We start from the raw sequence: 14,795 nt of genomic DNA, 5'->3' as shown, positions 1-14,795 counted from the left end.
TTGCCTTAAGGTGTTTCTTCTAGCTAAACCAACACATTGATCAAAATGTGCTAAATACAAACTACTTCCGAACTTTTAAAAGCAACTTTTCATAATGGGAGCTTTAATGGGGACTTTTCTATACTGGAGCTCCATAAATTTCCTGCCACTTTAGAAATACAGGAAGGGTAGCATAGCCATGACCCAGCCTCTGGCTGCAGCCTTCCTGATGAATCTATCAGAAATGTAACTTTGCAAACCTTTAGAGAATGGAATGAGCCAGAGCAGCTAATTCCTATTACCATCTTGTTCCCTAACTGTAACTGAAGGTTACTGCAAAGGAACTCATTTTTTCACTTAAATGAAGTTTTCTAATCAGTCCTACTCTTGTTCCTGACTTCTCATTGAATAGCAGAAAGCACAACAGAGAAACAGAACAGATATTTTCCTCAATTAAAAAAGTCTCCTGAAAGCCACATCTTTTATACATTACCAATAGTTATCAGAGGCTAAGAGGCTATGTGAAAAATATATTAAGGTTTAAACAAAGCAGCAAGTCCAAAGCAGACTCCCAGATTTGAGGGCCTATGTGGTTTAAGCTTGCACAACTAAAAGACATGTTTTCTCTTGTGAATATAATGCCAAGAGTAGCCTATCTTATCAATATCAGGCTCTACCTATAAGCACAAACATCTAGACTTCAAAACTGTTCAATAATTTACATAATCAAGAGTTCTGATGATTAACCTGATGACAATTCTATAAATTATCTTCTACTCATGTTTGGAGACATATGTGTACCTATGTCATATTATGTATGGTATCTCAGTGCTGAGAGCAGGCATTTTTCTGCTTAGGAAAAGCTATACAGCCTATCCACAACTCCTTCATTCAGTAGTTATTTTCATGAAAAGTAGCTCATATAACTCATACAGTAAGCATCAGAGTTAAGGCTCTGTATTTAGGATAAAGTCAGAGATTTATACTGTGGCTAAGAGGAAAAGTAGTTAAATATACAAAGTGTGTATCCTCTTACACACACATATGTCATCAACACTGTTTGTCTGTGTTTTGGTTGGTTTTCCTCAACACTGCCCCTCCACACACACATTGTATAAAATTCTGTACATGGAAATTGTGTGTCTAGCCAATTTATCTTCATTAAGTGTTTTTACCTGCTCCTTCCTGGTGGCAACAGTAATAGCTGGAATCACTAAAAGCCCAGTACTGGCCTACTTAAAAATAAATAAATGCAGCACATAGCAGAGGAAACTGATGAGACCTTCCACTCCCTTTCAGAAGCAATTACCATCCACTGCTATGACAGACATACAGTGAAGTCAGACACAGATTCTTCTAGAAATTGCATCTTGGAGAAAGAGGAATCTCTGTTATCATGTGTAACATCAGGTTCTACGCAACAGAATTCCAACTCAGTTTGAAAGACAATTCTAAACGTCATTTCACAGGTAAAATACCATCTGTTGAGGATGATCCTGTCATTACTCAAGAGAAAACAACTGTAAAACTGTGTAAGAGAATAAAAAAAAAAAATGTAAGTGGCTCCCTCTCCATATAGGCTCCATTTAATTACTTCGAAGTTCATTAGCAGTTTTCTTCTTCCCTAGAGCTAACAAAACTCTCTTCAGAAGCTAGTGTTTTGTTGAGGTTTCCCATTTTACACTGCTGTAAGAGAGCTCTTTTGTCTATATAATACAGATATCTCCTGACAGCAAGCCTTAAGAGGAAACAAGACTTCAAATACAAGTAAACAGTTCACTTAAATAAGCCTAACATGAGGCATTACTGATCAACTTTGCATACAAAATAAATTAAGTCATGGAAAGTGAGGGCAGACAGTCCTTCCATTTCCCTTCATCAAGAACTGCAATGATTTTCCCATGGAAATGAAAGTAACCCTGTCAGCAAACGTGAAGTCAGAATTCAGCATTTCCATGACTTGTGCATAACAGGAAACAGATTACAGGAACTCTGTTTTACGGAACTACTTAATAGACTTCTAAAATTTTTAAGAATAAGTTTGTTTGTTGCATATAAAGATAATTCTGAATTTAAAACCTACATTTGGTAAAGTAGCCAGAAATTTCTGGGTAATCTGCAGCAGTATTTATTTCCTACGTTTCTAATCAAATTGTATGAGTGCAAGCTCTGTCTACTTTGGACTAAAACTGTTCAACGTTAACAGCTATTAGTGTAAAATGTTAATACTCTCTATTATGGTACTCAAATTGAAATTGGCCAGAGATGTCCAAAACTGTAAGAAAGGGTTCTTCTGGTAAAAAAACCAAGCAGAAACAGAAGGAAAATATTGGCCCCAAAATATTGGAGAGGTGAATTAGTCACCAACAACGCTGAAAAGGCAGAGGTTCTCAACACTTTCTTCACCTCTGTCTTTACCAGCACTGCTGGGCCCCAGGCCTTGGGAACAAAAACCCAGGTTGATGCAAGCACAGACCCACCGTCAGTGAAGGAAGAGTTGGTACGTGAACTATTACGGGAGGTGGCTGACGTCATTGCGAGGCCGCTCTCCGTACTCTTTGAGAAGTCGTGGAGATCAGGGGACGTCTCAGAAGACTGGACGAAGGCTAACGTCACCCCCATCCACAAGAAGGGCTTAAAGGAAAATCCAAGAAATTATAGGCCCATCGGTCCTACTTCAGTCCCTGGGAGAGTTATGGAACAAATCCTCCTGGGGGCTGTCACAAGTCAGATGAAACACGTGGCTGGGAAAAGCCAGCACAGATTCACCACAGGGAAATTGTGCTTGACAAACCTGACAAACCTGATCGCCTTCTACGACAAAGTAACCTGCTCGGTTGATGTGGGGCGAGTGGTGGACGTTGTCTACCTGGACTTCTCCAAGGCTTTCAATAAGGCTTCCCACAGCCTCCTCCTAGAAAACCTGATGCATTATGGTCTAGACAAGTGGTCTGTGGGGTGGATGGAGATCTGGCTGACAGGCTGCACCCAGAGGGTGGTGGTAAATAGCTCCTTTTCAAACCGGCAACCTGTCCCAAGTGGGGTCCCCCAGGGATAGATATTGGGCCCAATGCTGTTTAATATCTCCATAAGTGATCTGGGTGTTGGGATCAAGTGTACCCTGATGAAGTTTGCAGTTGAGTGGGGAAGTGGACACTTGGGAAGGGAGAAGGAAGCCTATCCTGCAGGAAGACCTGGATAGGCTGGAAGAGTGGACTAACAAGAACCTTACGAAGTTCAACAAGGACAAGTGTAAGGTTTTGCACCTGGGAAAACATAATCCAGGAGTGCAGCACAGGCTGGGATCTACCCGGCTGGCGAGCAGCTCTGCGGAAAGGGACCCAGGGGAGCTGGTGGACAAGTTCCATATGAGTGAACAGTGTGCTGCTGTGGCAAGGCAAGCCAACAGGGTGCTGGGCTGCATCAACAAGGGCATCACCAGCAGAGATAAAGATGTCATTATCCCACTCTACTCAGCCCTTGCCTGGCCACACCTGGAATACTGTGTTCAGTTTTGGTCCCCGCTATTACAAAAAAGATGTGGACAGGCTGGAGAGGGTCCAGAGAAGGGCCACAAAGACGATCAAAGGACTGGGGAAGCCTGCCATATGAGGTAAGGCTGAGAGAACTGGGTTTGTTCAGCCTTGAGAAAAGGAGGCTTAGGGGAGACCATGTTCCAGTATTTAAAGGGTGGCTACAAAGAAGATGGAGACTCCCTTTTTACAGGGAGTCACATGGAAAAGACCAGAGGCAATGGGAACAAGTTACTCCCAGGGAGAGTCCGACCGGATACAAGAGGAAAATTTTTCACAATGGGAACAATCAGCTATTGGAATAATCTCCCCAGGGAAGTGGTGGATTCCCCAACATTGGACACTTTTAAGATTCGGCTGGATAGGGTGCTGGGCCATCTTGTCTAGACTGTGCTTTTGCCAGGAAAGGTTGGACCAGATGATCCTTGAGGTCCCTTCCAACCTGGTATTCTATGATTCTATGATTATAGCACTGCCTTTTTATCCAGTATAAACAAACGTTTCTCAATTATTAAGGTGATTCTAAAGTTCCCATAACTGATCAGATACATACTACTTGTTTAGCTAGTGTGAGAAGCAAGAAAAGGACAGCTGTAAATACTGTTTTCACAGCAAAACTAAGCATATAAGACAATAAAAGGCACATGCAGTTCTTAAACATTTTGATTTTGGTCAAATTTTAGAAGCTTGATGAGAGAAGTTCAGACAAAATTTAACTTTTTCTAACTAAGTTCAGCAAGTAAAGAAGCATTTGTGAATAAGTGAATTACTGTCATTTCAAACTATGCTTTTTGAACATGCATTAGCAGTGGCTAAGCATACATGACCATTCCTTCAACTCTTTAAATATGACTACATCACCACATTACAAAGAAGAAATGGAACAGACTTAGAAAACTGTACTTTTGATCATAAACGATTTAAGTCATAACCTGCCTAATCCTCTTCTTAAAATAGCCTACCAAACCCACAACTTATTCTCCAGGAAACAGGCAGACAAATATTCACACTGCAACATTTGGAAGTGGCACTCCAACTTAATTACAGGATTTCTTTTTAATCATGAAGAAGTTTAGGTCCCTAATTTACTTCAAGTTGTGATAAAATGAAAACTGGATAATCTCCAAATTAAGTTTCCAAATCCTAGTTAAACCTTACAACTGCCTTTGGTAAACATGATATATCAATGAAATATGACCAACGTCCCCCCACCTTGTTAGACAAATGCTAAATAGGAAAAGCCTAGAAAAGAATGAATGTAGGAAATAGAATCACTTCAATTTTTGGGATGAGAATAGAAAAATTTGTATCCTTTACCTCTTGTTTTGGTCAGGTCCAGAGAAGCTGTCCTACAGTTAGTTTTACACTTAAATTACTGCTCATGTTCCTCTGTCAGATACATGTACGGAAAAACCACACCCCTATCAACAGATTATGCATGCAAGAATCCTAATACAGGTAAATCATAATGGCACGAAAGTCTTTTTGGTGAAAAAATTTTCTATCAAGAAGATTCCAGAGTTGCACCGATATGCCAAGTAATAACTGTAGATAATCCATTAGTAGGGGGTGGGGGGGCAAAACTCCCTCATATCGGTGAAGTTCAGTATTTGCTGAAACTAGGTACAACTGTTCAGCAACTACAAGATTTGATTTATGCAGCTTAAAAGATATCCTATTTTCACAACTAATGTACAAATTTTAATGCAACAGAACAATAGAGACTGGGTGTTCATTCCCATAATTCTAAAATGAAAGTTCCAAATGCTAACCAAACCCAATCTTTTCTTTACCCACAAACTTAGGAAGACCTATACTATTCATTATCATTTGTCTATTTGTACTGTCAACTTCTTTTCATTCACTCAAAAAGAAGTAACACTTTTAAGAAATAAAGCAATGGAAAGTCTCCTAACTCCAGGGATATGTCAACTCATTTTAGATGCTCTGAAAAACATTGTTATCATTTTCTTTAAACTGTTACTCCTTGTTGCAGTTTCAAATAAATAACATCTGTTTCTTCCTTTCCACCTAGGCAATTATTTAATTTAATGAGCCCTGTACACATGAAAATACTCCTGTGATTAATATTACGGTGTTACATTTTTGAAAGCTAGCTGTCAGTAAATTCCAATTTCTGAGTGTCTGAAAGAGCTACCAAAAATTGAGAGCATCAAAACATGGAAAAATGTAGTCACCTGATGTTTACACAGGCAATGTATCTTCTTCAGTTACGAAAGTTTTGAGAAGTTTGAACACAAAAGCAACCCAGAAACTTCAATTTCCTTCTTCCAGCTTCAATAAATTAAATAAAGATCAGCTCCAGAGAAGCTCTACGCATATGAGGAAAGACAGATATTTTCCTCTATATCTAGATAATTAAAAATGTTTTCTGAACAAAAAGATGGAAAGTTGCCAGCTCATGCTAGATGTACACACGCAGAGGGAGGAGACTAAGTAAATGTTGCACAACAGCTCTCCTGAAACTGAGCATCCAACTGTATGCCAAGCAGAAGAATAGCGCTGCGTAAACATATGAATGGAACTCCAGATGGAAGCATGACAAGTCTCAGTGTCACTCATATCGCGTAAGCGCATAAGACAATACGTCTTACATTTACTAGAGCAAGCCTCTTCACAAAGCTAAGATTATTAACGCTGGATACTACCAGCCCTTGCATGTTAGGAATCCTCCTCACAGCCATTCTCAAAAGCTACAGGGAACACAAACAATTAAAAGGATAAAACAAAATTCGTCAAAGCCAATTTAAACACACATTTTTATATCCCAGAACTTCCAGAATTACCAAGCACAGAATTACACAGAGACCAGTTTCAGCTATACATAGAACTTCCAACAGTTTAATCAAATTAATTTAAAACAATAAATAAATAAACACTGACTGGCGTAGAAGTGACTTATTTTTGTTGACTTGACATAGTTTAATAGACTTACAATTAACAAGAGTATCACCTGCACCAGTCAGTTTAAATACAATGTCAAAGCTTACGCAACACTTCCTAAGCAGTGCTAGAAAACAGTAAGTCAATGATAACAAATGCTTTTCATTCTACTGTACCAGTATGAGCATACTCAAAGTGACAAAACATAGCTATGTATAATGGAAATAACTTATGAAAGTATTCCCTTTAAATTACAACATTGTTTTGATGTAGCACCTACATAGCAGTAAGCACCCAATGTTTTATGACAACATCTTAATTAGGAGTTGGGAATGTTTGGCCACGTGACTTGAATGCCTGAAACTCAGTCATAAGAATCAAAGCCATTTATAGCCTGTACAACTAGTTCATAATTTTTGATACCACAAAAAAATAACTGTATCCTACTGACTTTGAAAACTGAAACTGCTGCTCTAGAGTGCTCTATTAGCAGACCGTACATTTTTCAAGTGATAGTAAAATTTTTCAAGTGACAGCCCAGGTCTCTGTACTTCAACTTTACACATCCTGAAAATAGCCTTGTTTATCTCTCAATGGCCTCTTAGAAGCAGTCAACAGATGGCAGGCCCATAAAACATCCATTTTTCTTACATTCTCTAAGGAAAAAAAAATTACAACTATTCAAACACTTTTAAAAACAGTACAAGATGAAAGTCTGATGATAAGCTTCAAGACTATTACAACAAAGAAGCTAAGAATCGTTTTGTTTACATGAGCACTTTTAGGAAGTTCTTAAAAGACAGCAGCCTAAATAGTGTGTAAGAAATTGATACACATTCACATATATGATACTCCCCTTTTCTGAAGAAATCAGTTAAGTCCCTCAAGTTTCTGATGTCTTTTCCTATCAGTTACAGCAAATTACCAAATCAGGAGAGAGCATCCTACAGCTCAAGATCCAGATTTCCATTTCCAATGCATAATTTCAGCTGCAAATTGATGACAGCATGTACATCAAATAATAAAGTATTAATTAAGTTTTGGATTCATTTCCACATCAGTGCTTTAGAAAGTATAGTTATCCCATTCCATAGGTGACAAAAACATTTTGCCTGGTGTTACCTAGAAGGGCAAAGCAAAAGCAAGAAATAGAAGACAATTCTTCTAAAGTTCTACACAATACCACCTTTCTTTCTACTTATGGATTTCTCTTCATTATTTTTAGTGAGTATGCATTCAGTGCATTTTAAGAGCAATCATCTAATTTCCATCTTAACTTTCTCACCACATTTCAAAGCATATATAGATTGTATCCCAAGTCTTCCAAAGCAATAATTTTGAACAACAATCTATTCTGAAAAGTTAGTAGAAATGGAGAAGCCTAATGATTCAAAATGCACAAACCTATAATTTATGCTTGGTTGTGAGGATATCTAGAAACTCAATACTTTCTGACTTTAAAAATCCATCATATTTAGACACTACAGTTAATCTTGAAAGATATTTACCCACAACAGCAAAGAAGGAGCAGTCCCCGTTCCTTTTTATTTCACTTCTACACAAAATAAAACCCTGTCCATGGTATCACAAAGGTTTCTCAGTCAAGTTTTGCAAGTATAAGACCCTGCCTAATGTCTTTCTCATCATTACAAGACAAACAAGAAGAATACAGTTGTTCTCCTACTTTGTATCATTTTTGGAGGCAGGAGAAAAACCTCCACCAACAGAAGAAAACCTCCTTCTCCTGGCACACATTGCCGACCCACACTAGGAGTTTTGCCAACAGAGCTATAAGGCAGAGACTTTGTAGAGCAGAAAGAGAGAATGGGAAGTTTGTGTAGAGGTCTACTACCTCATATTTGCTGGCAGCATTTGTGAAGACACAGACAGGGAAACAGAATGTACGGGAATGGCCCACTGCCTTCACCGATTTAACAAAATTATTGACTTACTAACAAAATAAAATACAACCAATCAGACAAACAGTTAAATGAACGTACCATAGTACATAACATAGTTAAACAGGGAAGCATTTGATTTCAGTTGACACAGCTGAATAAAAAACTTCTATTTTACTTTAATCTTAGGAGGAGATAGTAACTTTTCCAATGAAAATGTGACTTTTTATATTAATTTAAACGTTATTTTTATGAAAGATAAAAAATCTCCACATATTAGCTTAATATTGATCTCCCACAATGAGGCTTCAAATTAAGCAGATTTGTATGCCAAGAGAGCAAATGTAATAACCTGTTTCATTAAATTTTAATATTCTGTTGAAAGCAAAACTTAGAGTCAAAATTAAACACAATGCTGCAAAAAAAACATGAAACCTGGCTTGAGCTATGCTTTACATTCAAGAATAATATACTGTATTTGGAAACATTAAGGATAAGTGTTGCTTACATAGAAAAAGCAGACATCCAAAACATACTTTGTTTTTTTTTGTTTCAGTCTCAACAAATAACCATTTATATGTTTCCATTAGTCGTTGGTAAAGATGCACATTAGAAATTAAACGTGCAGCAAAGAGGAGCAACATTGTAGCAGCCCGATGATTACAAGAACACTTACTTTAATGCTTCAGACCACCTACGGTCACAACGAAAACAAGTTTCATTTCATGCGAGGCTCAATAATAATCCAAATCCATATTTTCATTTTTTCTCCGTGTATATCTACCCACTTAAAAGCGTACATATCTGCGCAGAGAAGACTGGTAAACTGCGTTTCTAAAACAGACTGGGAAGCCCGTTGTTTCCCCAGCTGGCTGCTGTTCAGGCTGCACCTCCTGACATGCAGACAGACACAAGTTATGGGTACAGAAGCATGAAGCTCCGAGGGGCGCAGCTTTGCGTTTGCGGGACGCAACTGTTCAGTCGTTGCAGTCGGTGCTATTCCCCCAAACAACTGCATTGTTTGGGAGGCTGAACGAGGAGAGATCGGACTGCAGCCCGCGCCACATCCACGCACCACGGAGACCCCCGAGCGCAGGGTCTCCGCCCCTGTCCGCGCGTCCCTTGTCCCAGCGGCCCCTCTCCCCCGCCGTCTCTCCCCAGCGACCCCCGAGCACGGCAGGAGCGAAGGGCCAGGCAGGGGCAAGGGGCGGTGGTCCCCTCGCCCCGCCGCGGGCTGCCCGGGCGAGGGCAGCGGCGGCGCAGGCAGGTACGCCGCTTCCCCCACGGCCCGGCCCGGCCGAGGCGAGCCGCGGCGGGCGCAGGGGGCGGCCGCGGGGCGGAGGGGACGGCGGCCACCATCTCCCAGCCGCGCCCCCCGCGGCAAGGCCCCGGCCCAGTCCCGGGAGTGGCGTAAGAGCCGAGGCTGCTCCCGCGGAGGGGACCGCGGCTGCACCGTGCCGTGCCGTGCTCTGCCCGTTCCACCCGCGGCGCGGCGGAACCGGCCCGCGGCGCTTCCCTACCCAGAAGCTCTCCACGAAGTACGCCATCATCTCCCCGCCGCCGCCGCCCCGGCCACCGGTGAGCCCGGCCCCGGCCGCCTCAGCCGCCGAGACGCGACGGAGGAAAGGGGCGCCGCCGCGGCGCGCCGCCCTTCCCGTTACGGTGCAACCGCCTCCTTCCACACAGCTCCACCGCCCCCGGCCCCGCGCATGCGCCCTGACGCCGCCGGCCGCCGAGGCTCCTGCGCAGGCGCATAGCCTGTGTCTTCCGCCCGCCCCGCTTGGCGGGGCATGCGCGGACAGCTGGCCCCGCCGCGGCCGCTGCCGCCGTTGGGGGGGGCTCGGTCTCGGGGTTGGCGGCCTGTCCCACGCCGCTGCCTGCGGCCCCCTCGTACCCGGCCGGGCGGAGAGGCACCACCCGCCGCAGGCGCGCAGGGCCCGGCGCTTCCACCGCAGCACTCCAATCCACGGCGAGTGGCGGCGTGCCATCTCCTGGGCGAAGAAGCCCTGATGTGTGGAAACACGAACGAGTTGCAGAAGAGAGACTCCGAAATCTTGAGTAAAACCCCCTCAAACGCGTTCAGTAACCCCACGAGGAAACGGCCACAGCGAGTGCTGCAACGCATGGAGGAGAAGAGATTGGTGCTGCTTGAAGCGGCTTCACAACGAAGCATCCTTCCAGCCAAGTAGGGTAAGATTCTCCAAAGCAGGCGATGACTAGTCCTGCTGGGAACTTTGCTGATAAAGCGTACTTTACCCTCCCAGCTGCCTCCTCTCACCGCATTTTACCGTTCCAGTGGCATGCTCCTAAAAACGAGGCGCTTCATCTAAAGCCAAAGAGTCTGGAGAAACTCTTTACTTCAAACCGTCACCTTCTTCAATGACAGTTCGGTTTCCAGACCCTTCGTTCGCTTGATGTAAATTATTATATCAGCCAGTGGGGGTGATGCTGATTGCTGGACCAGAACACAGAGCCACTCAAGTGGTGTCTCTGGCCAGTCTGTACCCGGAGGGCTGCTTTTCAGTGAGGGTATCTTCATACATTCTTCATGGCAGAGTCAGCACCACTGGGCTCTTTCTGGGACCCCAGAGTTCTTATTCTACCTTAATGAGATGATTCATTGCCCAAGACAGCAGTTAGGTTTTCATTATTGACTGAAAATAGAGGGCCACATCTAAGCAGTGATGTGAGGGGCTGCAGCTTGTCCTATGCAAACATGTGCTAAGCGCTTTACGCAAACTTTATCTAGGGTTTTGTCAGCGCAAAACTTTATCCAAGATACAAAAAGTAAGAAGCTGATATTCTACGCTGGGTGTTCAAGGTCCTCCCTTACCCTTCATGGAAACTCTATCAGTTTTGGTTTGAAAATCTCACCTGCCTGCACCTTAATTCTGATGTCCTTTGGCCTTCATTCTCTAAGATGTTGGGTAAGGCATAGAGCAGAACATTCAAGTCATCCCTAAGAATGTGATGAATTCACCAACTTATGTCAAATTTATGCTGATTAAAGACTTCCCTGAAAGCCAAATTGTTAGGAAAAATGTAGTTCAGAAGTTTACAGAGCTATAGAATTTCATGAGTAAAAAAATACTAGCTAGGGCAAACAAGACAGCCAAATCTGTATTATTCATATCAATATAAGTCAGTGTGATTCATTCTGCACTACAAAATTTCAACTACCTTTACCAAAGATACTTTCATGGAAGATGAACAATATCATTCTGAACTGGTATTACAGTCATTTGTAACTGGCTGTAGATTTAGTCCACGGCTTCCTGTAGCTCCATGGTAAGTTTAGGAGTTCCTTTCCTTCTAGCAATGTTCTCCCAAAGTTTCAGTATATGCCAAGTGTGCTAAGTTGTCGATGCCAAGACAGAGAAAACTTCTGGCCCCCTTTCATAGTCAAAATTTCAAAAGTCCCAAGACTGTTACATCTGGATCTTTCTCTTTTAGTGATAGAGGTAAGCACATGTACCATAATTCTAAACAGTAACAGCATGCTATAGAACTACATTTAAGAAAAACTACTTTATGCATCTGTTTACTTGATATAAGTAAGCAGTCTGCATTATGATCTGAAGAAAGATGTGAACATAGTAGTTTCTGCAGTATGTGTTGCTATCTGTAAGGATGTACACCAGGGCAAACAGTGAGATAAAAGCTGCGTGATCAGAGCTGAAGGTTTTTATTCCATAAAAATACCGTTAAAATACCTTTAAAAAATAAAAATACCTTTCACGGGGCCAGATGCTATGCTATGATGGAAGGACAGTCGGGTTCCCTTCTACATTTCATAGAAAAGTTCCCATCTTCCACATTTTCAAACCTATATAGTACTCCCTTATCTACTGCTACATCAACATGTGAAGCAACTGCTGCATGTTGCTGTAGCAATTTACCATCACACAAACATCAAACCCGTCCTCAGGTTTTCAACAACAGCTTTCCACAAAAATTTGAGTGAAATGCAAAATCTTAGACCTGAACTTTAAGACATCCTGCAGCATAGGTACGGTTATATAGAAAACCACTTTGGTAGGGGTGATGATCAGGATCAATAGTTATGTTCTTAAGGCACACTGGAATTCTCCACAATAAAATTAATTTCTTAGGAGTGAACTTTCTCTTGAACTCCATATACTATCATGAAATGAGCTCTACCAGCAAGAAAGGGCAGTTCTTAAACTTTACCATCCTACATGCTGCATGCCAGTCTTGTCACTTATCCGCTTTTTAAAGTAGCACATACTGAAAAATCCTAAGGACAGTCCTATTATGCACGCTTCTCTTTGGAGACTGGCCTGGATACGAAAATCCTAGATTACTGATTACCTTGCTTTATGTGCTGTGGATATTACGTAGCGAGCATGAGCGAAGAATCAGTCCATGTACTGTGCCAGTGCCATGGCAATATCCAGTCAGTGTTTCTACAGTTTTTCAGTCATGCTTCTTGCATAATACCCAGCAGCAGGTGTTAGCAGATATCAGCGCTCAGTATCGTGCATTTGAATTTAAAATTCAGTTCAAAGAAGCATATGGAGGTGTGATCGGGAGGGATTTTATGTGCTGGGGTGGCGATTTTACGTGCTGGGTCAATATTCAGCCTGTTTATTAAGGTCATTCTAGGGGACAGACTCTATGCTGACACGCACATGAGATCTTGAAGTTATGGGACCAGCTAAATACACTACTTAAAAGCAGAGATTGATGCTCAGTCATATTCAAAACAAATTGTTAGACATATTAGGAAAGGAACAGAGAACCTCATTCAGTTTGTAAACCTGTGTGTGTGGGCACCTGCACCATGAATGCTGTGCACAGTACTGGTTCCCCTTATCCTAAAAAAAATCCCCACCCCTCCCCCCCAAAAAAAACCCAACTCCACAAACCAGAAAAACCCAGAAGACTGAGATAAAAGCAACAAAAAAGAATCCAAGATATGGGAACTAACATCCACCAAGTAAACTAGAATTCTTCAGGCTAGAAAAGAGATGACTGAGGAAGAATACGATATAGAGAACTCATGAGTAAGAATAGAGGTGAGTTAAAAATGAAAAATATGTCTTAATGAAAGGACAGGCAGAGAATTCAGTCAAGGTAGAAGGAACGGGAAACTGGACAAAGTTTCTAGGTTTCTCTAGATAGAGAAATCCATAGTGGATTACTAAATACTAAGACAATATCACTTATTCTGCAAGTCCCTGATCTGCAAATTAGTGAAGCCTGTGAGAATACTTTGCAATAGTATCATATATAGTACTTTAATCTTATCCTTCTCCCTAGGTATTGGTTGCCAAGGACAGGATACTGGGTTAGGTAGACTCTTTGTTTGACCCAATACAATTGTTCTTTTGTTCTCTTGGTGTAATGAGGGTGGACAGAAAGGAATGTTATTTTGATAGCCGTAACTACACAGTGAGTCCTGTATAATAAAACAAACATTCCCATTGCATATTTTCAGCAGCTTTCATGAAAGATCCAAGTAGTTTTCTGAATTACTAATTTTTTAGTAGAGTTTTAAAAAGCAATTCCTCTCCCATTTTTGCCATGTACATGAGTGTATGGTTAAAGAACCGCAACGACAAACCTCACAGGAAGGGTATGAAGAACCACAGAGACTTCTTGGCTATGCTAGTTAACAGTTATATTTCATTAATATAATCCTAATTTTTGAAAAATGATGCCATTTGGCATTTATGTGGGTTGCATATGTGTGATAGCAGGTATTTAGCTCAGAGTTCCCCTCTCAGAAAAGCACCCCTGATTCTGCAGTTTGCTCTCTGCATCTCAATTTACCCATCCTCTCATATTGCCAGCTTCTGGTTTTGTAAGCGTTAAGACTAATTTATTTTCACTAATAAGTTCTTTTAAAGGGTATAGATCATCTGAGATGTGGCATTATATACACCAAGTTGTTACTTGAAAGAACTTGTCAAATATGATGTGAAAGTGCATCTAGACTACAGACATTAATATGATTGAAAAATAAAAATTGTATATTGTATTTTCACCTGTAGTAACCGAGTTAATTTGCCTTATGTCTAAGCCATTGGAAAATGGATTATAAGCTCTAGGTAAAATAACTGCATTCAATTATTAGTAAAACCCTTGATACATAAACCTCCAACTGAATGTACTAATATTTTAAGATTAAAGAATCAAAATAATTGCCAAAAATAATTCCGATTATTACATTACTTAATATCATCATGAACTGCCAAAGAGCCCGCTGATATTTAAAGCTCTTTATAAATTAAAAATGAGTAAGAAACTGATTCAGGTAAAATACATAATCTAACATTGCACTTTATCTTTAAAGAGAACCTGAAGAAGCAGGTGGAGGTGGAGCCATTTTATATACCAGATAGATATTTCATATACCAGATTGAGGATATGCATTGAAAAATGCATTTTTCTTTCTATACTGTCATTGTTAAAAGAACTACACAAAGAATCTTGATAGGTAAACAGGAATTTATAC

The 14,795-nt window shown here is 41.1% G+C and overlaps 1 protein-coding gene and 1 long non-coding RNA gene across 10 annotated transcripts in view; one reads left to right on the top strand and one right to left on the bottom strand.

The window, feature by feature from the left end:
• Positions 1-10,031, bottom strand: part of FCHO2 (FCH and mu domain containing endocytic adaptor 2) — a 93,609-nt gene extending 83,578 nt beyond the window's left edge. For 3 of the 9 annotated variants that reach the window (XM_075137629.1, XM_075137628.1, XM_075137630.1), the window contains exon 1: positions 9,835-10,030. In XM_075137629.1, the coding sequence (XP_074993730.1) occupies positions 9,835-9,864 (30 nt within the window). In that variant the 5' untranslated portion in view covers positions 9,865-10,030. Of the gene's footprint in view, positions 1-8,990; positions 9,208-9,834 lie in introns of all 9 variants that reach the window. The other 6 variants (XM_075137634.1, XM_075137633.1, XM_075137635.1 and 3 more) reach the window with 3 other exon arrangements.
• A 130-nt stretch (positions 10,032-10,161) lies between these two features.
• On the top strand, positions 10,162-14,318 carry LOC142075301 (uncharacterized). The gene is made up of 2 exons (XR_012670842.1): positions 10,162-10,504; positions 10,611-14,318. It is a non-coding gene; the product is annotated as an uncharacterized LOC142075301 (long non-coding RNA).
• Positions 14,319-14,795: the final 477 nt, after the last annotated feature.

The sequence above is a fragment of the Calonectris borealis genome, chromosome Z (genome assembly GCF_964195595.1).
Source record: "Calonectris borealis chromosome Z, bCalBor7.hap1.2, whole genome shotgun sequence".
In the NCBI taxonomy this organism is placed as follows: domain Eukaryota; kingdom Metazoa; phylum Chordata; class Aves; order Procellariiformes; family Procellariidae; genus Calonectris; species Calonectris borealis.
The sequence above is the reverse complement of the archived record's forward strand: the minus strand, read 5'-3'. Positions and strand labels throughout refer to the sequence as shown.